This window comes from Erpetoichthys calabaricus, chromosome 16, assembly GCF_900747795.2.
Source record: "Erpetoichthys calabaricus chromosome 16, fErpCal1.3, whole genome shotgun sequence".
In the NCBI taxonomy this organism is placed as follows: Eukaryota; Metazoa; Chordata; class Cladistia; order Polypteriformes; family Polypteridae; genus Erpetoichthys; species Erpetoichthys calabaricus.
Window position 1 is genome coordinate 98,068,175 of NC_041409.2, and position 24,792 is coordinate 98,092,966.

The 24,792-nt window shown below is 41.8% G+C and overlaps 1 protein-coding gene across 2 annotated transcripts in view; it reads left to right on the forward strand.

The window, feature by feature from the left end:
- snx6 (sorting nexin 6) overlaps positions 1-24,792 on the forward strand; it is a 68,286-nt gene that overhangs the window by 36,820 nt on the left and 6,674 nt on the right. For both annotated transcript variants that reach the window (XM_028821222.2, XM_028821223.2), the window contains exons 8-13: positions 2,376-2,481; positions 15,527-15,602; positions 18,454-18,493; positions 19,576-19,662; positions 20,973-21,132; positions 23,945-24,030. In XM_028821222.2, coding sequence (XP_028677055.1) covers positions 2,376-2,481; positions 15,527-15,602; positions 18,454-18,493; positions 19,576-19,662; positions 20,973-21,132; positions 23,945-24,030 — 555 coding nt within the window. The remainder of the gene's footprint in view (positions 1-2,375; positions 2,482-15,526; positions 15,603-18,453; positions 18,494-19,575; positions 19,663-20,972; positions 21,133-23,944; positions 24,031-24,792) is intronic.

The following is a 24,792-nucleotide window of genomic DNA, read 5'->3' on the forward strand; positions in this document are numbered from 1 at the left end:
AGAATTTATGTGATAGACACGAGTCTAGGAAGGTCGTTTTTTTTTACATAACTGAATTAAAATGCTTTTTTTTTTTTTTTTCAAAAATAAAAGCGGACACCCACCTTTCCATAAGATACTATTCTGTACTCAATGATTTTGAAGCCTCATAAAAGAAATCCATAAATGATGGGAATAACTTAACAACCAATAAGTGATGTTGCTACTATTTATATTTTTTTATTTTTGCGGCGTCTTCTGGTCTGGCCAGTAGTTTGGCACTAGCAAATCCTGGTTTGCTTGGCCAGTTGCAGATGTTTTGTGGTTTACTTGTCTGAAATTCAACAGAATTTATCAGTGTCCTTCCTAGACTGCATTTTTATGTCATTTTAACAGTGTCCATATCACTTACACTACATAATGTGTATAAAAAAGGTAAGTGACACCTTATGAAAAAGTGTTATTTTTTTTTTGTAAAAATAAATAACCTGTTTGCATATGCATTTTACTTATTAACTTTTAAAACAAGAGCTTTATTATTGAAAGCTGGTTTTGTTTTATTTTATAAACAGTAACGGTGTCCTGCAGGAAAATGAAGGCTCTAAATACAGGTTACAGTTTGATGCAGTTATTATGAAAGTCTTACATTTCACTGTTTATTTGTAGGTAGTGATAGTTGTCTGATAATACATATTCACCTCTTACATGATTTATTTTTGTTACCTTGTGGCAATGTTCTCATTCACCAGGACTGTGGCCTCCATACTCTTCAAACTTTGTTATTGCTGAAGCATAGCTTTAACTCTTTCAGGGCTGATGTCGACTTTTGTCAAAAGGAGGAGTTGACGATGGTAATCAACTGTAAACTATGACAAAACCAGCCGTTATGTTTTAGTTGGACTCTTGCTGCTAGAAGGAAAGTTAATCTTCATTGGTTCTGACCGAGATTTACTGCGCTCCCATGAGTAGCTAGGTAAAAATGGCACTGACATCTTGTGAGAGATCAAAGCGGACGTGTAAAGCAAAATACTCCGTAGACGACATTTTGCCTATTCTCTCTGAATTGGACTATGACTTGTCGGACTCCGATTTTGATACAAGCAATCGAAAACAACAACATTTATGTATATAGCACATTTTCATACAAATAATGTAGCTCAAAGTGCTTTACATGATGAAGAAAGAGAAAAAAGACAAAATAAATAAGAATTAAAATACGAGAACACTAATTAACATAGAATAAAAGTAAGGTCCGATGGCCAGGGAGGACAGAAAAAACTCCAGACGGCTGGCGAAAAAACAAAATCTGCAGGGGTTCCAGGCCATGAGACCACCCAGCCCCCTCTAGGCATTCTACCCAACATCAATGATCAGTCCTCGTTGTATTCAGGGTTTTCATGGAAGGACTTGATAATGACGGTCACATCAATGTAGGGACATCACAGTGTTTTGATTAGGTGGCGGTGGCGCAGGTCGCCACCACAGAAAACCGGAAAAAGAACAGAAGAGAGACTAGGGGTTAGTACGGATTTTGGAGCCATCATGAATAGTAATGATAATTAATTGAATATGCAGAGCATCAGGATTCAATTAAAATGAAGTTATGAGAAAGCCATGTTAAAGTAATGTGAGGTATGTAGTAATGTAAACGAATATGAGGTTCCAGCTTTAGCTGACTGGTGCCCAGCTAATCATGGTGCTGAACAGGTTCAAGTAGCTGACATGCCTACGGCACTGCTCGCCTGGGAGGACTGCCACTAAACAATGATGAGAGGTAGAAACTGCGACAGTGACCCGCGGCTGCTGCCCCAACAAACGTGAAGACAGCCTGGCAGCATGCCTGCCGCACATTCTTGGCAAACTGTTAGCCACAGCATGCAGCAACAGACGTTTTATGTTGATTTCTGTGTTAAACTATTGCTTTTCAGAAACCTGTTTTTTGTAAAACAAATATTTAGCCCTCAAACAGTTAATGTATGATTTAGTTGATTCATTCAGCTGCCTCTCTTTCTTTGGTATAGTATACTAGGCATAAAATGATTTTTGCTTATTACACATATATCCGTTTGATTAATTTTTCATTTATAGTAGAAGTTGTTTATTCTTTATTTGCTTTGTAGAAGTTTTCATTGACATTTGAAGATAAGTCTTCCATTTTAACTCAAAACTACCAGAATGCTCTTGACACTTCCCTAAGGAACTGAAAAGATATGAAGAATAACAGGATTTGAGAAGTCGATACAGTAGTACTATCTTTCTTACCATGCTTTAGGGTATGACATATTTATGTGGCCTATTTGGTAGCTTGTAGTGAGAGCTGTGTGTTTTGAAATGTATAATAAGTTAGTGACTCCAGATTGGTTAAGAGAGCTAAAATTGTGTTTTATTTCTTGCAGGACGTGGATGATTTCTTTGAGCATGAGAAGACATTCCTTTTAGAGTATCACAATAGAGTTAAAGATGCATCGGCCAAATCAGATAAAATGATAAGATCACATAAAAGTAAGTTTTGTATTCTGTAACGAAATAATAAAAAAAGGATACATCCAATGTCTAATTTAATTAGAATACACATAGTGAAGAAATTTTCATTATTTAGACTAGGCTTTCTGTTTCATTGTTTTGCAGTTGGTCTTTAAAGAAGGCTAGTGATGTAAAGCTGTCTAGCCTTAATAATAACACTACCTCGCTACTCCCAGAATGATTAGTCCAGAGCAGTGAGTAGCTTCAAATTCATGATGTGAATCTCCACCTGCCTGTGGCATAGAGGAAGTAGAGGAACATGTGCAACACATTCAGTTAAAGTTGATCCTAAACCTAATTGTGGCAGTTTAGGCTGGTAGCATTGAGAAGAAGATTTCAATGAATGTGGCCTTGTTTGGGCCGTGTCACTTACAGCAGCTGTGTGGACTGACTTGAATTGATCATGAGAAACATTTTACATGTACTGTACTTACAGAAGATGTCAAATTAAGTGGAAAGTGTGGATGTTTCAATTCTATATACTATCATCTAATCTTGCAAGAGATTCATACTTCCTGTGAAGTGTGGTCTGTTAATATTATAACCTCGGCTGATGCTGAAGTCTTTCCAGCAGTATACATGGAAGAAAAACAACAAAGTAAAGCACTAATAGGCATAAATCACAAAGATTCTATATTTTGTTTTTTTTCCCCATGTACTGTCTCTTAGGTGCTCACAGCAAGGCAAGTGCTGCCAACACTCTCCGCAGCCTTTGACATTGTAGTCTTGTTCCTCAGCAGACTAGGCCACTCTAGCTTAATGTTAGCAAAAACTGAAGTTCTGCCATAATCCTAGCATCTTGAGTCCTTAATGTCTCCTCCAACATTTTTAATAATTTGGTTGCCGTACAATAGTTAGGCAGCAGCTCCATTGGGAGATTACAGACTTTCTGAGTTGGGTAGAGAAGTAACTGTATAGTGGACCTTGGTTTACTTGAGGAATTAATGTTTCTCTTTCTTTAGGAAGCTTTGCTGCTAAGATATTATAACTTTATTTTATACTTAATGAATGTGTATGTGCAGTGCATATATAAATACAGTGGAACCTCGGTTTGCGAGTAACTTGGTTTACGAGTGTTTTGCAAGACGAGCAAAAATTTTTAATAAATTTTCACTTGATAAACGAGCGAGGTCTTGCAGTACGAGTAGTATGTACTGTATACGCTTTGTCTGCTGACCATCATGTGATCACAACTGAGCTGATGGTTCTTCTCTCTCTCTCTCTCTCTCTCTCTCTCTCTCACTGAGGGATTGTGGGCAATCGTCTCCTATTCTCCATCTGAGTCGGCGTGCCTCACTCATATAGTCAACATCCGTACGAGTGTATAGTGTTTACTACAGCATTAGCATTGTGTGTGCGCGCTCGTGTGTGTGTGTGTGCTTGTGCGCGCTCGTGTGTGTGTGTGCTTGCGCGCGCTCGTGTGTGTGTGTGCTTGCGCGCGCTCGTGTGTGCTTGCGCGCGCTCGTGTGTGTGTGTGTGCTTGCGCCGCGCTCGTGTGTGTGTGTGTGTGTGTGTGTGTGTGTGTGTGCTCGCGCGCGCATGTGTGCTGTGACATGCAAGTCCCCGTCTTGCACCCTAAAACACGAAGCTGAGTCTCAGTACTTTAGCTACACAAGCTTTATTCAGCTTGAAACAGCAACAGCGCGGTTATTTATACACAGACATAGCAGTCAGGCAGGGCCCTGCACATTTATAATGTTCCTTGTTCCTTGTATCACCCATCGATGGCAGGCGCGTATAGCTTGTCCGCGATCTTTTCAGATTCACTTTTACGGAGAACTGCTACAGCACTGGGAGACTGCGATTGCTTTGGGACGCTCTTCCGCGTGTCGTCCCGTTGGGTGCAATCCCATAAGAGTTTAGAAACTCACTCACATCAGCCATGATTCTTTTCAAAGGTAAAGTGGAAGTTAATTTGTTTTATGTATTTTTACTTTATATTTTGTATTAATTATTTTTATATAAATAGTTTTGGGTTGTGGAACAAATCATCTGAGTTTCCATTATTTCTTATGGGGAAATTCACTTTGATATACGAGTGCTTTGAACTATGAGCACGTTTCCGGAACGAAATATGCTTGCAAACCGAGGTTCCACTGCATTTTATTACCGATTCATCTACAGCTTGACTTCTGTTTTATTTCAGTGTCTTATTTATTCAAACAGAAATGAATGATAGCACATGAAAAGAAGACTTTTGAAAATGGTGACTGTAGCTGTGTACGTTAGATGGATGTGGGATGTTAAATTGGCCCCTGCTATATACAGTGTGTGTGTGTGTGTGTGTGTGTGTTTTTTCACGCTGCACTAAGCTAGCACCCTGTTCAGTGATTGTTCCTGCCTTACGTCTTAGGCCGGAGTTATACTTCACGCGACGCATGTTGCAGCGGACGCTCCTGCTACGCAAGCATTGTTCTGTTTATACTTGTGCGCGTACTTTACGTAAATCTGGAGGAATTCGCCAGGTGGCAGTAAGAGATATTATCACGGTGAGAACATGTTCGGCTTCTCTGTGTTGTGAATTGCCTAGAACATCCATTAAATTCTGATGACACCTTACCACAATATCTCTGAAAAGGATATTTATTGATTAAATCCAGGGATGTGTCCATTCCAGCAAGCACTGGGCACGAGTGAGAAACAATCCCTGGGCGAGGCCTCGGCTCATCGCAAGGTGAATACAAGCACACACATACACTAGCAGCACCAAATCCCCAAATCTGCATATCTTTGGAAGGAAACCGTGTAAACTCCAGGCAGGGAATATCGGCGACGTGACTCCCTGCAAGACAGCAGCGCTAATGCTCTGCCACTGTAACACCCCATGTGTATAATTATAATAATAATAATAATTATTTGCATTTATAATGCGCTTTTCTCACTAATCCAAGCGCTCAGCAATTGCAGGTTAAGGGCCTTGCTGAAGGGCCCAACAGAGCAGAGTCCCTATTGGCATTTACGGGATTAGAACCGGCAACCTTCCGATTGCCAGTGCATATCCCTAGCCTCAGAGCCAACACTCCGTCCTATTAACAGTATTCATTATTTAAATGAAATTACTGATTTATCTGTAAAATGTAATATACATTCTTTAATGCTTTTCATCATGAAAGTGATATCAAGTATAAATCTACGGATTCTGAATGTGCAGAGATTTGGAATATCATACATTTAATGCGCTCCGTGTGGCGCTCTATTGCTGGCGATTCGCTGCTGTCAGGAGCAGAGGAAGCCCTAGAAAAAAAGATGGCACAGTATGTAAGAATTTTAAAACGTATCATGTCATTACGATCGGGAATATGCGACGCTTGAATATAAAAGCACCATGAATACATCTGTATGTCAGCATTTTGCTTCACCACATCGAACCATTTATCAATTATCGAAGCGTGCACACCGATCTCGTAAGATCCGCAAGGCGGCTTTCTGTCACATGTAGATAGTAAACAGAGACTCTTGATGTCACATTCCAACTTTTAGCTCACTGCGCCCCCCCCCGACTTTTTGCTGGTATGGCAAGTCGCGCACGCATCACGTTAATTTCTGAGGACCTGCTCAGAGGACGCGTCAAATGAACGCTCAGAACGCGTGGCGGCCATGATGCAGGCGCGTACGTGTTCCGAGTAGTGATGGGAAGTTCGGATCATTTTGCCGACTTGGACCTTTGAGTCTCGTTCAGCAAAATGAACGAATCTTTTTTCGAGTCATTTCGTTCATTTTAGCAAAATATAATTAAAATGTTACCTGTTACCTCCCTAACACATCTACTGCTTACACAAATGTTGATCACACTACAAACAAGACAAAACTATAATGCTATAATAAACAGAAAATATTAATTCATTGTTTACCTGGGTCTTTAGTCTATGATTCGCTCACCTCGCCTCTTATCTGATAAGTTTTCGTGTTTGAGTCGTTCGTTCATCACATGACAGCCCCATAAGCTTAACCTATGCAGTCTGAGCCGGAAAGAGAATTGATTAGTTCATTCCTCGAGTCTTTCGAGTCGTTCGTTCTTTTGTCACGTGACCACTTGATAACTTAGTAACTCCAATACAGAAACTATAGGAAGTTGCGCAAATGCGCGTGCACGACTGAACGAATCACTCCCACGAGACGACTCGTTCTTCCCGAGTCACATTAAAGATTCATTCAAAATGAACTAGTTCTGAGTGTGAAGTATAAATGAGCCCATATGCTTCCTAGGATAGGTTCCAGGTTACCCATATAACAAAAATAATTTTAATTTTAAAAAAAAAATCAACATTTTATTTTTTTCACAACTGCATTTTTCACCGAGTCCAGTATCTTACAGAAAACATATGTGGTAGAGAAAAACTCCAGTTTCAGAAATGGATTCAGCATACCTCGGACTATAACGTACCGCTGAGTTTTTTTGCATTGGAGGGTTTTGTTGCAGACTAGTCTTTGATTTATTTATCTTTTGCAGATTAATTTTATTTTACGTTGGAAAGTGGCAGCTTATTCATGTGTGTTTCTTAACCATTACAGCATGTTTTCTGTATTTATCCCCCCCCACAAAAAAGATGATATCTGCTACAAATACTGAAACAGTGAATAGAAAGAAACTTCATTGACTTACATGTAAGTGCGTGCTGCCATGGGCATGATCACCTTTCAGTCAGTTAAGTCATCCGGATGACACCACCGTGAAATTATATTAAGTGAGTTTAACAAATGGATGGATAAATCGCTCTATTATATAAAAAAAAAAATCTTGCGACGAGACATAATCTTTTTGAAGAGAGACACTTTCACATCCCGCGAGACAGTCAAGTCACGTCATACTTGCAACCTTTGGAAGCAAGTCCCGTGATACACATGCAGAGCAGGATAGAGATATTGGAAGTAGGAAAATTCGAAAGTCTCAAAAACATGACAGTAAAGATTGCAATAGCGTCAAACAAATGGAAAATATTACTCGGTGAAATAACGGAACAGCAAGAAGAGATTGAATAGTGTTTGAGAATGTCTAGGGGAGAAGAGAGACAAGGCAACGAGACAAAAGGACAGCTGCTGTACAGGCTTTTAAACGTTTGAAGCGCTGCGCGAAATGCAGATCACGCGGCACGGCAGCAGCAGCAGCAAGCCAAGAGCTGATCGAGCAAAGAGGAGGTAAAGAAAACATCTGTTGTTTGTTTCCCATTGTATCACCATTTGAGGGGTGTTTCGGAGGAGCGACCGCATCTCCTTGGGGTGCATTCAGCCCCCCCCCCCTTCACAATGGCGTGTAGCGCTGGCGGGGGAGGGGGAAGGGGTTAGCGAGTGAAGTGAGCAGGGATAGTATAAAAAGTTTAAATTGAGAAGTCAAAACTTCTAACCTGAGTTTTAGAAATGGGGTACAAATCCATATTACTAACCGAGAATGGTAAACCAGATATGGACGCAGGGACCTGCCCGTGGACGCAGGAGACATAGTGCGCAGGCGCCACACAAAGCCCCCCTCCCCAGAGTGAAACGGGAGAGACTACGAACCGTCTGACATGCCACAAGCAGGATAAAGCGAGGTCAGAAATAAAACACAGAGTAGGAAACAAAGTAAAACGTCATAAAGAAGTTAAAGAACGGGGCCAAACACATGGAGAGCAGGTTACAGATGATGAAAACTGGAATGCAACAGCTTCAAAAAAACCTAGGCACGAAACACATGCACAGCGAGGGACAGAATATAAAGGCGGAAACAACGACAGTTAAACGTCCAAACCACACAGCGGAGGCAGACCCGGAAGGTACAGGCGCCTACAAACCAGGCAGGCACGGCTCCAAAAAGAAACGTCTCGACTGACCCAGCTAAAAAGTGAAACGGGAAACACTACGGAGTCCGCAGTGGTCCACAATGCACCGCATAATAGTACGGAAGAAGCTCCGTATTAACAGTGGGGGGGCCCCCAGAGTGACACGGCGGACGCTCCGTATTAAACGTTCGTCATCCTCACACGTCCAAACTATACAGCATAGGTGGATCACATTCCAGTGATGCATTATTGACAGTACAGTAAACATCACAGTATCGCAAACAAATGGAAATTATTACTCGAAAAAGGGAGAATATAATCACCACGGACCAGGTGTCATTGAAACAACAGCAGGATAAAGCGAGGTCAGAAATAAAAGACAGAGTAGAAAACAAAGTAAGAAGTCATAAGGAGGTTAAAATACGGGGCCAAACACATGGAGGGCAGGTTAGAAATAATGAAAACTGGAATTCAGCAGCTTCTAAAACAACGTAGGCACGAGACACATGCAGAGCAACACAGAATATGAAAGCAGAAAAAAAACAACAGTTAAACGTCCACACCACACGGCGGAGGCAGACCCGGAAGGTGCAGGCGCCTACATCACGCGACGGAAGGCGCCTACACAGCATGGTGAAACCCGACATAATACGGAAGGCACAGGCGTCACTGCCATATTGTGCGTGGCACTACTGCGGAGTGAAGTTAGGAATGATGTGCTGCTTGGGATCATTCAAAACACTGAACGCGACCCACCTGGATACGATCAATGAACGCAGGCGCCTACAACGCGCGTCTGAAACTACGGAAGCAAGGCAGGCACGGGTTCAAAACGAACGAGCTCAATTGACGGATATACAAACACGAGGCCGCCTGGATATACTCAATGAACGGAGGCGCCTACAACGCGCGTATGGAATACCGCAGGCAATGCGGGCACGTCTCCGAAACGAACGAGCTCGGCTAATGAATTTCAGGATACCCAACGCCGGGGGTAGGCGAGCGAAGCGAGCAGGGGGCAGAGCCCCCTTGTATAAAAAGATTGGCTAACTGCAGCCTGTTGTGAATGTCTCACTACATGGCTGTACACTGTTTGAGCGGTCTTTGCCATTTTATTTCTTTTTGTCTCTCTTTCCTAACTTATTCTCAGGAGTCCATTGGCGATTATGCCCCCCCCCGAATTGTTTTATAGCTGCAGCAGTGTGTGTAACCTAGCATTTCAGGCCCTCTGGGATGTGTGTCTCTCCCTAAGAAACAATAAATATACCGCAGAGTTCTGATACAAAACACTCCACCCCTTTCTTTGTTCTAGAAAATGGTTGACAGCTGCACCCATTGCAAATAATTATATTCCTTTCCTCTTTCAAGATGCCACTTTGCTCTTACTTATAGTTCATCTCAGGAACCGATAATTACTGAGTAATTTGCCAGGATATATACGGTATAATAGTAATTAGTATCTAAATTGTTTCTTTTGGTATTTTACAGAAAAAGAATATCCTAACATTTTCAAACCTACTTAATCTAATTCAGTGTTGTGGGCGAGGTGCAGCCTATCCTGGTTGCACTGGACATTGAGAAGAGACTTGAGCAGAACATAACAGGATAGCAGTCCATTGTAGTGCCCACTCATACAAAACACTTACACAGAACCAATTTGGAATTGCCTGTTAACCTCACACGTATACTTTTGAGGATCCATCCATCCATCCATTTTCCAACCCGCTTAATCTGAACACAGGGTCATGCGGGGTCTGCTGTAGCCAATCCCAGCCAACACAGGGCGCAAGGCAGGAACCAATCCCAGGCAGGGCGCCAACCCACCCACAGAGCGTAACTGTATATATAACATGAAACTACCGTATTTACCCGTGTACCACACGCACATTTTTTCCCGAAAATTAGCATTAGAAAATCAGGTGCGCGTCATACACGAGGAAATTTTTTTCTGCAATGTTTACTTCTTCTGCTTGGGCTCTCTCTCTCGTTCGCTCGCGCGCTCTCTCTCTCGCCCGCGCGCTCTCTCTCTCGTTCGCCCGCGCTCTCTCTCTCGTTCGCTCGCGCGCTCTCTCTCTCTCTCTCTCTCTGCCTCGTTCGCTCGCGCGCTCTCTCTCTCTCGTTCGCTCGCGCGCTCTCTCTCTCTCGTTCGCTCGCGCGCTCTCTCTCTCTCGTTCGCTCGCGCTCTCTCTCTCTGTCTTGTTCGCTCGCGTGCTCTCTCTCTCGCTCGTTCACGTGCTCTCTCTCTCTCTCTCTCTCGTTCGCTCGCGCGCGCTCTCTCTCGTTCGCTCGCGCGCGCTCTCTCTCTCTCTCGTTCGCTCACGCGCGCTCTCTCTCTCTCTCGTTCGCTCGCGCGCGCTCTCTCTCTCTCTTGCTCGTTCGCGCGCGCTCTCTCTCTCTCTTGCTCGTTCGCGCGCGCTCTCTCTCTCTTGCTCGTTCGCGCGCGCTCTCTCTCTCTTGCTCGTTCGCGCGCGCTCTCTCTCTTGCTCGTTCGCGCGCGCTCTCTCTCTCTTGCTCGTTCGCGCGCGCGCTCTCTCTTGCTCGTTCGCGCGCGCGCTCTCTCTCTCTTGCTCGTTCGCGCGCGCGCTCTCTCTCTCTCTCTTGCTCGTTCGCGCGCGCGCTCTCTCTCTCTCTCTTGCTCGTTCGCGCGCGCTCTCTCTCTCTCTCTTGCTCGTTCGCGCGCGCTCTCTCTCTCTCTCTCTTGCTCGTTCGCGCGCGCTCTCTCTCTCTCTCTTGCTCGTTCGCGCGCGCGCTCTCTCTCTCTCTTGCTCGTTCGCGCGCGCGCTCTCTCTCTCTCTTGCTCGTTCGCGCGCGCTCTCTCTCTCTCTCTTGCTCGTTCGCGCGCGCTCTCTCTCTCTCTTGCTCGTTCGCGCGCGCTCTCTCTCTCTCTCTTGCTCGTTCGCGCGCGCTCTCTCTCTCTCTCTTGCTCGTTCGCGCGCGCTCTCTCTCTCTCTCTTGCTCGTTCGCGCGCGCGCGCTCTCTCTCTCTCTCTTGCTCGTTCGTGCGCGCGCGCTCTCTCTCTCTCTCTTGCTCGTTCGTGCGCGCTCTCTCTCTCTCTCTCTCTCTCTCTCTCTCTCTTGCTCGTTCGCGCGCGCTCTTTCTCTCTCTTGCCCGTTCGCGCTCTCTCTCTCTCTCTCTCTCTCTCTCTCTTGCTCGTTCGCGCGCGCTCTTTCTCTCTCTTGCCCGTTCGCGCTCTCTCTCTCTCTCTCTCTCTTGCTCGTTCGTGCGCGCTCTCTCTCTCTCTCTTGCTCGTTCGCGCGCGCTCTTTCTCTCTCTTGCCCGTTCGCGCTCTCTCTCTCTCTCTCTCTCTCTCTTGCTCGTTCGCGCGCGCTCTTTCTCTCTCTTGCCCGTTCGCGCTCTCTCTCTCTCTCTCTCTCTCTCTCTTGCTCGTTCGTTCGCGCGCGCTCTCTCTCTTGCTCGTTCGCGCGCGCTCTCTCTCTCTCTCTCTCTCTCTCTTGCTCGTTCGCGCGCGCTCTCGCTGTTGCTCGCTCGTGCGCCCTCTCTGTCTCTCTTCCTCTCTCGCTCGCTCTTTTGTCATGCAACAAAGACAGAAGGGCATTTCGCGGAAAACGTGCCCTAAACTCTTCCTATACAATCAACGCGCGTTGTACATGGGGGAAAAGTTTTTTCGTGATTTTCTTTGTAAAAATTAGGGTGCGTGTCTTACATGAGGGCACGTGGTACACGAGTAAATATGGTATTAAGCCCCTCTGTTTTGTTAATAGGAAATGTTGTATAGGTGCATGCAGTAGTATCTGGTTCTCTTCAGAAAGTATATGCTATGCATGTAATAGTATGTGGTGCGCACCAGATTAATTCCTAGAAAAAAATAGTCCCCTCAGTGGCTCTGTATTGTGACAGTATTTGTTTTGGCTTGGAAATTGGTCATTCAGTGCGTTTACATGCACATACATAATCAGATTAAGGTGAATGACGCAATTAATGCAGAAACCTGGTTTAATAATCTGCATTTTAATCTTCTGGAGTTCTCATTTGGCAAAACACTGTGTCCTTAAACTGAGCAAAAAAGAGTTCGTCATCATTAGTCACCAGGAAGTCAAAAATAAGCGTGATGACTCGGATAATTTTCTTGTATTTTGCAGTATAAATATGCTTAGTGAAACTGACACTTCATTTAGAATTCTGCAAAGGACCCACTAGATGTGCTTCTTGCCTTGAACCCAGTGCTGCTGGAATAATAATAACACGGCTATTTTTGCTTTAATAAGCTAAGTATTGCATTCGTTTACTGATTACTTTAAAAAGTGATTGGACTATGCAACACACATTACTGCAGGGGCCTCCAACCTTTCCCCCCTGAGAGCTACTTTTACAAAATGAAAATGGCCGAGAGCTGCTCGTGTTTTCTAACGTTTATTCTCATAGCTTATTTCAAACCAAACAACCTGAATACGCTTGTTTTGCCTGAACATTTACAAAATGTTGGTGTCCACAACTCACATTTTGCATTAAAACATCAAAAAAAATATTTAGTTCACCTGCAAGTGCATTTTGTATGTCTGTCTGCATTTTCTAGTGTATCTCTGACTTCTTAGTTTGTCATTTTGTCACATGTCACTGTTTCACTTTATTCACATGTCCAGTTACGTGTGTGATGTGTTGTTTAGTTAGTCAGATGACTGGCACTGAGGTGTATGGTGGAGTGGAGCCCCTCAGGCTCACTCTTATGGAGTCATTTCAGTGTTCGTCTGTCAGTCTTGTTCTGAACTTTGATTTCATGACATTCATGTCAGAATCACAGAGGTATGGAGACCCAAACAAAGCTGACATTTTCAGAGCTGCTTGGTGAAGATTCTTATAGTTATCTGGCTCTACTAAGCTCCAGAAATGCTGAGAATGCTGTTGAGACTTTAACTGCACATTATTTTGAAGGTTTACTAATATATAATATATAAAATCTAATGTCTGTCTGTCTGTCTGTCCGCTTTTCACGTGGGAACTATTTCACAGATTTATATCGGGTTTTTTTTTTTCTAGAATTTGCTTGAACATTCCGGTTGATTTTGCGACTCCTATCATCGCACTATGTATTGTAGTTCTCTTGTGGTACCGATTTACTTGCACAAATTCGAGAAACACGCAGCTGGGGTTGGTGGGAGCTTCCTCACTCACTCACTCGCCAGTTTCGGGGCGCGTTCCTTAACTCCGCTTAGCTTGTGAACGAGAGAACAATTGAATTCAACTTTGATATTTAAAATAAAGTGTTACTTAGGTCTTGATGAGACTACCAGGGACTGTGACGGCCATTCCAGAACATTGTACTTCTCCCTCTACATGAATGACTTTGTAGATTTTGAACTGTGTTTTGGGTCATTGTCTTGTTGGAATATCCAACCCCTGCGTCACTTCAACTTTGTGACTGATGCTTGAACATTATCCTGAAGAATTTGTTGATATTGGATTGAATTCATCCGACCCTCGACTTTAACAAGGGCCCCAGTCCCTGAACTAGCCACACAGCCCCACAGCATGATGGAACCTCCACCAAATTTGACAGTGGGTAGCAGGTGCTTTTCTTGGAATGCGGTGTTCTTCTTCCGCCATGCAAAGTGCTTTTTGTTATGACCTAATAACTCAATTTTTGTCTCCAATTTTGACTTTGTTCCAAAATGAATCTGGCTTGTCTAAATGAACATTGGCATACAACAAGCGACTCTGTTTGTGGCGTGAGTGCAGAAAGGGCTTCTTTCTCATCACCCTGCCATACAGATGTTTGAATTGTAGAACGATGTACAGATACACCATCTGCAGCCAGATGTTCTTGCAGGTCTTTGGAGGTGATCTGTGGGTTGTTTGTCACCATTCTCACAATCCTGCTCATATGCCGCTCCTCTTGGCCTGCCAGACCTGCTGGTTTAACAGCAACTGTGCCTGTGGCCTTCCATTTCCTGATTCCATTCCTTACAGTTGAAACTGACAGTTTAAACCTCTGAGGTGGCTTTTTGTAGCCTTCCCCTAAACCAGGAGACTCAACAATCTTTGTTTTCAGATCTTTGGAGAGTTGCTTTGAGGATCCCATGCTGTCTGTCACTCTTCAGCGGAGAGACAAAGGGAAGGAAGCACAACTTGCAATGGACCACCTTAAATCCCTTTATATCTCATGATTGGACACACCGGTCTGTGAAGTTCAAGGCTTAACAAGCTCATCCAACCAATCAGCATTGAGCAGTGACAGACATTCAAATCAGCACAATGACAAGGGGACCCACATTTGTGCACAGCCAGTTTTTCACATTTGATTTCATTTCATACAACTAAATACTGTGTCACTAAAAATCTTTGTTCAGAAAACGCCGCAGCACTCCTAGGAAATGTAAGACATCCCACTGTTATCTTTAATGTTGGTAGGAGAGTCGATTATTACACAGGCTGAGAGGGGGTCACAAACTTTCATGTGACTGTATCTGTGTATTGTGACCGCCGCCTGTTCACTTATTTCATTAAGGAAGTGAATGTGAATAAAGATTTTTGTAATCTTCAGTAGAAGCCAGTGTAGAACCTTGAGAATTTGCTGATTGAATGGATAAATGAGATGGTGCCAGTCTGTTAAAAATTTAGAAAATTTGTGTTTTTTTTTCCCAAGTTGCCTTTAAGACCACATTGCTGATTTATAATATATAGTATCATGGTAAATCTGACCTTTTTTTTAACTGTCTGTGTTTTACTTTGGTCTTTTTGTCTTTTTGTTGCTGACGGTGTTGGAAATGGGTAAGGGTCATTTTTTCCATACTGTATTAGCTACAGTTTTACTACAGCAGTGTTGCACCCACAGGGTGCTGCTTTAAATGCTTACTTACACACATGTAAAAAGACCAAATTCTATTGTAACACTGACTCTTTTGGAATGTCAGCAAACTATTATTAAAACAGTGGGATAACTATGCGCCTGATACTATATATTATACAAAAGCATAGAAACATAAATGTTTAAGACTAGCAGGAATTAAATAACACAAAGTAATTACTGTAACACATACATAGAGTGGTATTAAAGGTTTGGCTAGTTTAATGTGTCATTTTCATAGTCTAAAATGATGTAAACTGAAAAATCAATCTTTCAAGCTCTGAAAATTTTGATATTACTCTTATCACAATATGGGTTAAGAAATATGACACTGTGTCATTTATACACAATAATACAACTGCAGTCTTGTGTATCATCTGTCAGAAAGTGTACGTTCCTGTCTTTTTATGTGCCGCTAATCAGATTTTAAGTACAACGTGTCTCCCTATCTCTCTCTTTTTTGAAGATATTTCAGAAGATTTCAATAGAATTGCTGCAACATTATACACACTAGGAACCCAAGACTCAACCGATGTATGCAAGTGAGTCCATTTTATTAATTATTAAATAAAGTCGCCGATGATTAAAAGCAAATCATTTATTGAAAATGTAAAGAGTAGGAAGCCTTAGTGCAGTTTGTGAGATGGTTTACTTTAATTTTGGAGACCTTGGGCATCGGATCTTACTTTATTCTTTAATTAGTATTGCCTAATTTTTATATATATTTTTTTTTTCTTGTTTTGTTTCTTCATCTTGTAAAACACTTTGAGCTACATCATTTGTGTGAAAACGTACTATAGAAATAAATGTTGTTGTTGTAGAATATCCAGAATGCAGAACTCCAGATCTGTGGGCGCTTTACACAGTCCTGCTTTTTCTAGATTGGCACTGGTCTTCTAACATTTTGCATCTGTCGTGTGTGTGTGTGTGCATATTTTATAATAAAATTTATCTTTCAGAAAATGTAAATGGAGAAATGGATATTTATTAAAAGGATTTTATATTATGTAGAAGCTTTTTTTTATTTACATTCTGGGAAAAGCTAGTGTTGGGATTTTTTTTTCTGCGATGACATACAGTACTTTATTTACAGTTTAGCCTGCATGTGGGACAGTTAGTGAAAAAGATTCTAATATCTGGAATCCATTAAGCTTGCTCATCAGAACTGGAAACTGCAGAAAAAGGTGCCATTATTTTAAATCCTCCTACATGACTGATGGCTACACAAAATCATTCCTCATTTTTAAAAGCTAACAAAACATTAATACCTGGATGAAAGAAAAGAAATAATTAGCTGTTTCATTCTTTAACAAGAACTAACAACACTTGGCCATTTATTGTTTAAGCGATAGTATTTAATAATGCTACATAAATCATCGTATTAACCCTCACAACATCTTTGGGTCAGATTTGACCCTTTCTTTATGTTTGAAATCAGTAAAAACACCCTAAATTTCATATGTTCAGGATGAATCCTTGTAACGTTTCTTACATTTCCCTAAATTAACAAAAAAGTTTCAAGTAAAATATCCCATCATTTGTACAGCTTCTAATAAATTAACTTGCCTTGTCTTTCAGGTCAGTCTTGACCCCACTCTTGACTTTAACGGATTTTTCTGCTGCATTTAGGGGAGTCTGGTTATTTACCCTCCAATAAAAACATCCTAAATGCCATATTTGTAGCTCATACTGTAAATGGTAAGGCTTTTAGTAAAGTGACTTAACTTGACAAAAAAACAAAAGAGAGTGTGCAAACAAATTTCAAAATGTCCTTTGGCTCATTTTTTGACCCACCATTGACTTTCATAGATTTCCAGTTCTGTGTACAGTAGTTTGTGTGTTCACATCCCATAGAAACATCCTAAATGGCATCTTTTCAGGTCAGAAATGTGAAGGGTTTACTAAAACTTTACTAAAAGTCATTTAACTTTTTTACAAAAAGAAAAACATTTTTCTAAATATGTGTTTGTACATTTGCTTCACATGTTGATCACAGCCAAGTTCTTTGGGTCAGTTCTAACCCATTATTGACTTGAATGGATTTTACTCCCCACTTATGGTATTTTGTGTGTTCATCACCCATAAAAATCCTAAATCTCCTCTTTTCAGCTCCGTCGTGTCCCCGACTGACACTGACCTTTCCATCTTCTCACTGCCTTTGACCAGTGATGGCTTTCTCCTCAGTTTCTCTAACAGACTTAGCTGCTGCCAGCCGATTCCCAATTAACTAATAAAACCAGTGTACACTTTCACATGTGTGCTGTACACCAGCACAGACTTAAACAACGGAATATGTTAAACTCATTAAATAAATGAAACCATTGAAGCCCACTTGTCTGCCTTACCACCCAGGGCTTATAGTAAAGTGCAGTCCTAACTTTATAAGTGTTGAAATGTCACATTTCTGTATTGCTGCTATACATTTTGAACACTGCCACGTCCTTATGGTCAGTTTTTGACCCATCATATACAGTACTTTTACTTGATTTAACTCTTTATTTAGGGTAGTTTGTTTATTTATAACCCTTACACACATAATAAATGGGGCAACGTGAAGGGTTTTAGTAAAGTGACCTAGCACTATAAAAGTGAAACATTTTCCAGCGTTGTTTTTGTAATTTGCTGCACATTTTAAACTCTGCCATTTCTTTTGTGTCAGTTTTTACCCACAAGTAACATTAATGGCTTTTCCACTGAATTTCAGGTTCTTAGTCTGTTAACAGTCCTTTAGATATCCTAAATGTCATCTGTTCTAAAAGTTAAGGTGGTTAGTCAATAAAACATACAGTAGGTTTAGGGTCCAGGGCACCTAATAGGTGTGTCAGAATCGAGGAAAACAAAAAGCCCGCTAACACACAGCGTTCAGTCAGCACTTGAAAATATCGTGGGGGTTTTAATTAACATACTCTAAACTGGACAGATTTATTTGACTTTAGAAAGTAGTAACATGTCAAGTAAAATGACACCTTTTATTGGCTAACTAAAAAGATTACAATTTGCCGACTTTCGAGGTACCTCAGGCAAGATGGAATTGATTAATTGATTGTAAGGATTCCATTTTGCCTGAAGAAGGAGCCTGAGTTAGCCAATAAAAGGGGTCATTTTGCTTGACTTTTCACTACATCCATAATGGCTAACACGGTACAACACCCTAGTACTACTAACCTTTAAGTAGTGAAAGTACGTAACATGTTTCTTCAGCATGTTCATGTATAACAAGTTGCAAAAGTACTGAGCAAATTTGCCTTTGTTAAATATTCAGCTGTTTAACATATTTTCTATAATTCGTTTATGTAACAAAATGGAAAATGCTATAGTTCCTTGCTCAGTACCCTGCATAGCTGTATTTATTACCGAGTATGTCATAATTTAGTGTCTTGCTCTTGTTTTCAGATTTTTCTTGAAAATATCAGAGTTACTTGAAAAAACTAGGGTACGTATTGGTTTAAAGGTGAACATTTCTCATTTATTCTCACTTTAGCTGGGTTTCATTCGCTTGGGCCTTACCTATTAAAAAAAAAAAAATTTTCACAGCTTAAACCAGGGGTCCTCAGTCCCAGTCCTGGAGGGCCGCAGTGGCTGCAGGTTTTTGTTCCAACCCAATTGCTCAATTAGAAAGCAATTCTTACCAATAATTTAATTTCATGGCCTGTCGGTGCTTTAGCTCTGCTATGTCAGCTCATTCTCATCTCCTGGATTTTCTTCCCCTTTCTATGGATATCATCCAAATGATTTGAAGGTGAAAATGGACGAGTAATTCTCAGTCCTTCACTTTTTTCTCTTCACTTTCCTTCCAAGTATTTAATTAAACCCAATAGTACACGATAAATACACACAGGAGTAAATGGTAACAAGCTAAATGGAGAAAGGCTGGTCTCTTTTGTCATTTGCATGTTATATTGCTAGGCGGCATGGTGGTGTAGTGGTAATGCTTCTGCCTCGCATTTAGGCGATCTTGGTTCAATTCCTGGTTCCTCCCTACGTGGAGTTTGCTTGTTCTCCCCTTGTCTGCGTGCGTTTCCTCCCAAAGTCCAAAGACATGCAGGTCAGGTGCATTGGTGATCCTAAATTGTCCCTAGTGTGTGCTTGGTGTGTGTATGCCCTACGGTGGGCTGCCCTGCCCAGGATTTGTTCCTGCCTTGCGCCCTGTGTTGGCTCCAGCAGACCCCCGTGACCCTGTGTTCAGATATAGCGGGTTGGATAATGAATGGATGGATGGATGTTATTGCTAATTAGGAGCAGTTAAGACTAAAATAGGCAAGGGTTCAAAATCTTAACGAGCGAGACAACTAAAGTGAAGCAGAAGTGTTACTTGACCACTAAGGGCTTCTTATTAAGCAACTGGGTTGGAGCAAAAACCTGCAGCCACTGTGGCCCTAAAGGACCGTGATTGAGGACCCCTGTTTTAAGGTATTAAGCAATGAAGTATGTGTGTACATATGTGTATGTATAAGGAAAATAATTTTAAGATATATATAGAAAAATACCTTTTTTTTTTTTAATGTTTGTCTTTAGAAAATAGAAGCTCGGGTGGCTGCTGATGAGGACCTGAAACTTGCTGACTTGCTTAAATATTATTTGAGGGAGTCTCAAGCTGCAAAGGTAATGTAATCTTTTGTGTAAGTATGTGTGTTTATGTGTTTGTATGTGTTGTGAAGGTGTGCCTTGGGGGGTAAGTGAACAGGGCAGAGGAAAGTCCTTCAGATCTCGTGAGAAGTGAGTAATTGTTTGTGCCCTCATGGCAAGCCAATGGGTGCTGAATGCTATAAAACATTCTCTCTTGACATTTAATGGGCAAGTTCAGCAGTGTTAGAACCTGGGAGGGATGTGAGAAGGATCCTCTAGAAATGTTGGGACCGGTGATCCAGAAGATGACAGCTGTACCTGACACAGAACTCAGAAGAGCAATGTGAGAGGGCAGGAAGTTCGTTCTGCGCACCCTCTTGGCTGTTCCAGAGCTCTTCTACCAAGTGGGAATTAATGAGAGCCTTTTACGGGTCCTTACACTTAATGTTACTGAAATCAAGAAGGTTCAGGGATACTGGGAGAACCTAGAGAGTTTTAGCCTGGTATTCTCTTTTCATCAGTCTGACATGAGAGGGCATATTAAGTCAGTAGGAGAATAGGTGTGTAAAGGCTGACGAGTCAAGGGGTCATGAGAGACAAAGGTTAAAGGTGATAATGAGAGTGGTGGTGTTTGTGTTACATTATTTAGGCTCCCTCTCTCCTTTTCAGTTATTTAAATGTAAACAGCTTGCTATAGAGAAGAGCACTGTCATGGTGGTAAAAATCGTGGTAAACTTATTCATGAAACCTCTGGCAGAGACAAAAATCATACTGGCAAATTAGGCAGTCCTGAACATTACTCTGGGGGCAGGAAGTATTGTTAGTAGGCCAATGTCAGTGTGGACAGTGCACAGGGGCACAACTACAAGGAAGAGCGCACACCAAAGAGCAGGCAATACAGAAGATGGCTGGAGTGTCTTGCTCTGTTTCAGGAGCGAGTGAATGTGCAAAGGCATGAAGAACTAGCTAGAGGTTGTAGGATCTTCCTGGCTCCTACATAGCAGTCAGCGACTCTAAGCTTCCACCTTTGTTTAGAAATGGGAAATAGTGAAGTCTGGCAGGAGACTATATAAACGATTTCAGCGTTTTAAATAATTTCTGTGGAAGAAATAAAATCTCTTAAGCTCCTAGTTATTAGAAGGCAGATAGTTATTCCGAGTAATATAAAAGATATAGCAGGAATTACATTTTTTTTTTCTTCTAAAGCTTCTCTCCTGGTGTTAAATCACTGTAAATCACGCCAGTCTCTCCTTGAACATGGTTATTGATTTTAAAGTTGACTCTCTATACACAGGTAACAATTAAAATTACAAGGCATTGTGCAAGTTGTTTTTTTGCCTTTCCAGGATCTCCTGTACCGAAGAGGGAGGGCGTTAGTTGATTATGAAAACGCAAATAAAGCTTTAGACAAGGCCAGATCTAAAAGTAAGGATGTCCTCCTTGCAGAGACCAGCCAACAGGTTTGCTGTCAAAAGTTTGAAAGGATATCAGAATCCGCAAAACAAGGCAAGTTTCTTTTGGTGGGTTTATCCTCTGAACATTTTTTTTTTCCTGTGGTTGTGTGTGATTATTTTGTTGCATATTTATGTATGAAGTGTTACAGACATACTTGATGGTGAAATGATTTATTCACCTGTTTCTTTAACTGTGTGACATTACCTCTATAAAGAATCACGGATAATCATAGGTGCAGTTTACTAAATTCATCTGCATAAATAATCTAGTTACCCATAGCTTCTAGCACTGAAGAAGCTGTTTTTGGTGGGTAGTGTAAAGTTATTTTCAGTTTTACTGCATGTGGTTTTAGGAATCACTGACTCTGTGATCAGATCAGCTACATTCAGGGAGGCCATACGCTGCCAGTGGTGAATAGACCCCCACTCGCATTTAAAAGTGGAGTTTTTAAGCAAAAATCATCTCCGTCCACACTACTTCTTCTTTCGGCTGCTCCCGTTAGGGGTTGCCACAGCGGATCATCTTCTTCCATATCTTTCTGTCCTCGTCATTTTGCTGTGTCACCCCCATCACCTGCATGTCCTCTCTCACCACATCCATAAACCTTCTCTCAGGCCTTCCTCTTTTCCTCTTCCCTGGCAGCTCTATCCTTAGCACCCTTCTCCCAATATACTCCTCATCTCTCCTCTGCACATGTCCAAACCAGCGCAATCTCACCTCTCTGACTTTGGCTCCAGACCATCCAACTTGAGCTGACCCTCTAATGTCCTCATTTCTAATCCTGTCCATCCTCGTCACATCCGATGCAAATCTTAGTATCTTTAACTCTGCCACCTAAAGCTGTGTCTCCTGTGCCATCGTCTCCAGCCCATATAACATAGCTGGTCTCACTACTGTCCTGTAGACCTTCCCTGTCACTCTTGCTGATACCCGTCTGTCACAAATCACTCCTGACACTCTTCTCCACCCTGCCTGCACTCTCTTGTTCACTTCTCTTCCACAATCCCCATTACTCTGTACTGTTGATCCCAAGTATTTAAACTCATCCACCTTCGCCAACTCGACTCCCTGCATCCTCACCATTCCACTCCCTCTCATTCACACACATGTATTCTGTCTTGGTGGTCCTACTGACCTTCATTCCTCTCCTCTCATATCTTCACCTCTCCAGGGTCTCCTCAACCTGCTCCCTACTATCGCTACAGATCACAATGTCATCCGCAAACCTCATGGTCCATGGGGACTCCTGTCTAATCTCGTCTGTCCACCTGTCCATCACCATTGCAAATAAGAAAGGGCTCAGAGCCGATCCCTGATGTAATCCCACCTCCGTCACTCCCACCGCAGACCTCACCACCGTCACACTCCCCTCGTACATATCCTGTGCCACTCTTATGTACTTCTCTGCCACTCCCGACTTCCTCATACAATACCACAGCTCCTCTCGAGGTACCCTAAAATAAAATAAAAGTACAGTAAGAGCACCATACACCAAACATGGTCATAAAAAATTATTTTAGAAGGAGGTGAAATATATTAACATTTAGAGAGGAAATGAATGTAGGCTGTTAAAGAAAATACCAGATACGCTTTTATAAATAGTCTGACTAATGGGTTGGAAACAGATTTGAGATTAATGAGACAAAGTTCTATGAAAACAAATCATCCCAACAAGGTGACATTTTTGCAAGAGTCCCGGAAGACGATGGTGATTATACGGTTTGTGGAAGTCATTATAAAAGACGAGCAAGATACGTGGAGTGGTCCTATTTTGCTAGTATGCTATGATTTTTATGAGTAATCTGCAAAACATTCAAAGGCAATAAGAGAGTATGATGATACCTACTTGGGACATTTTGATGTGGTCCTTTGCAAAAGACAATTAACGTGAGTTCAGACTTGCTATTCCGTCGTAATCATGGGCACTATCCACTCACGCTTATTACAGTTAGAAAGTTTAAAAAGCTTATCCAGGGTCGGGTTTTAGGGAAGATGGAGTCTATCCTAGCAGGCATCAGATGCAAGGCAGGAACAGTTGCTGGATAAGGGCACCAGTCCATCATAGGGTGATCAGTCTCACACACACACACACACATACTGGTAAATGTGGTTTATGAGGGTCACCTGAACCAATCCTGCATTATGAGGACATCACGTGCGCATAAGTTAAGCCTGTGTGAATTTGTGTTTAGAGCTATTAGTAGTTGCAATACCACGACCAGCCTACAGGGGTGCGGAAAAAAAAATGAGCACACACAGCTTACACATCAGAATCAGAGTTATCTGGTCAATAGGGACTTGAGGGAAAAAAGTGCGGGCGGGCTCTAGAAGGTGATAAAACGTAAGAAAATTCAGTCCGAATTATGAGGACATTAGGAGTGTCCTTGTAATTCGAGATGTCCTTATAACGTCGGTGAAATGTCAGACATTGTGTCCTTTTAAAGCATGTATACCAACACACACACAGACACACACACACACACATTTAGCATTGTGAAGCAGCCTAACCTGCATGCCCTTGAACTGTGGGAGGAAACCCAATCTGGACATGAGGAGAACAAGCAAACTCCACTCAGGACTCAAAGCCTGGTGTACTGTCACCATTATACCACTGTGCTGCCCTAAGGTTTAAAATCGTAATCTCTAAAAACAATTTCAAAAGGAAGCAAATAGAATATAAAGGCATTTTGGTGTACACGCTGAAAGGTGTTTTATTATGTTATTTTTTTTGTGTGTGTGTGTGTGTTTTAGTGTAGCTCAATGCTCAGTGACTCCAGTTAGTGCTCATTATGGGCACTAAACTTTAATGTTACCCTCAGGTTTGCTTTCTTTTATTAACAGCAACTGATGATTTTCATTACAGAGCTTATAGACTTCAAAACAAGAAGAGTTGCAGCTTTCAGGAAAAACCTTGTAGAACTGGCAGAACTGGAACTCAAACATGCAAAGGTAATCCTTTCACTCCGACATTTTTATTTTTATAAACATACTCATTTTGGGCATTTGAAACTGAGAGTCATTTATTGTGCCTGCTCATATTGAACATCCAAAGGTTATCTTGGAACATTTTCTTTTCTGCATACTGCTTAGAAAGGCTTATCTTTTTTATGATCTGTTTTTTAATATTTATCATGTTAAGAGTCCAAACGTTGCTGCCATGACATTCTTTTAACCACGGCCCCTTGCAGTGGTCTCCACTCCCGAGTTTTTTTTTAAACATGGTCCAGTCAGACTCTCTTGTCACCGAAATGCAGGTAGAAGCAATTCAGAGGGTTGGTGCTCTACTGAGTCTGAACAAATGCGTCCAGTAGTCCTTGTCTTCACATCCTCACCCTGCTACTGCGTGAAAGATAAACGACCAGTAAATGTCCAAATAAAGAGATTCCAGCAGGAGTTTTTTTTTTTTTAAAGAATTAAAAGAAGTTGAAAAGTATGATCGCTCATCGAAACTGACTGTAGAAGCAGCCTTTCTTGTTGATCCAGAGATTATTAGTGATGTGGCTAGAACTGTCACAGCAATGCCACCCACCCAAGTCAGGGGTGAAAGACAATTTTCAGTTCTAAAAGTCGGATTTAAGAGCTTCTATGAAAGAGGATCTGGCAGAAGAAGTTCTGTTTCTTAGAACACTGCATTGAGTTAATTTTGGATTGCATTTAACAGCTACTCTACAGCTGTGTTCCAAATTTCATATTTAAACTGTTTTAGGTTTT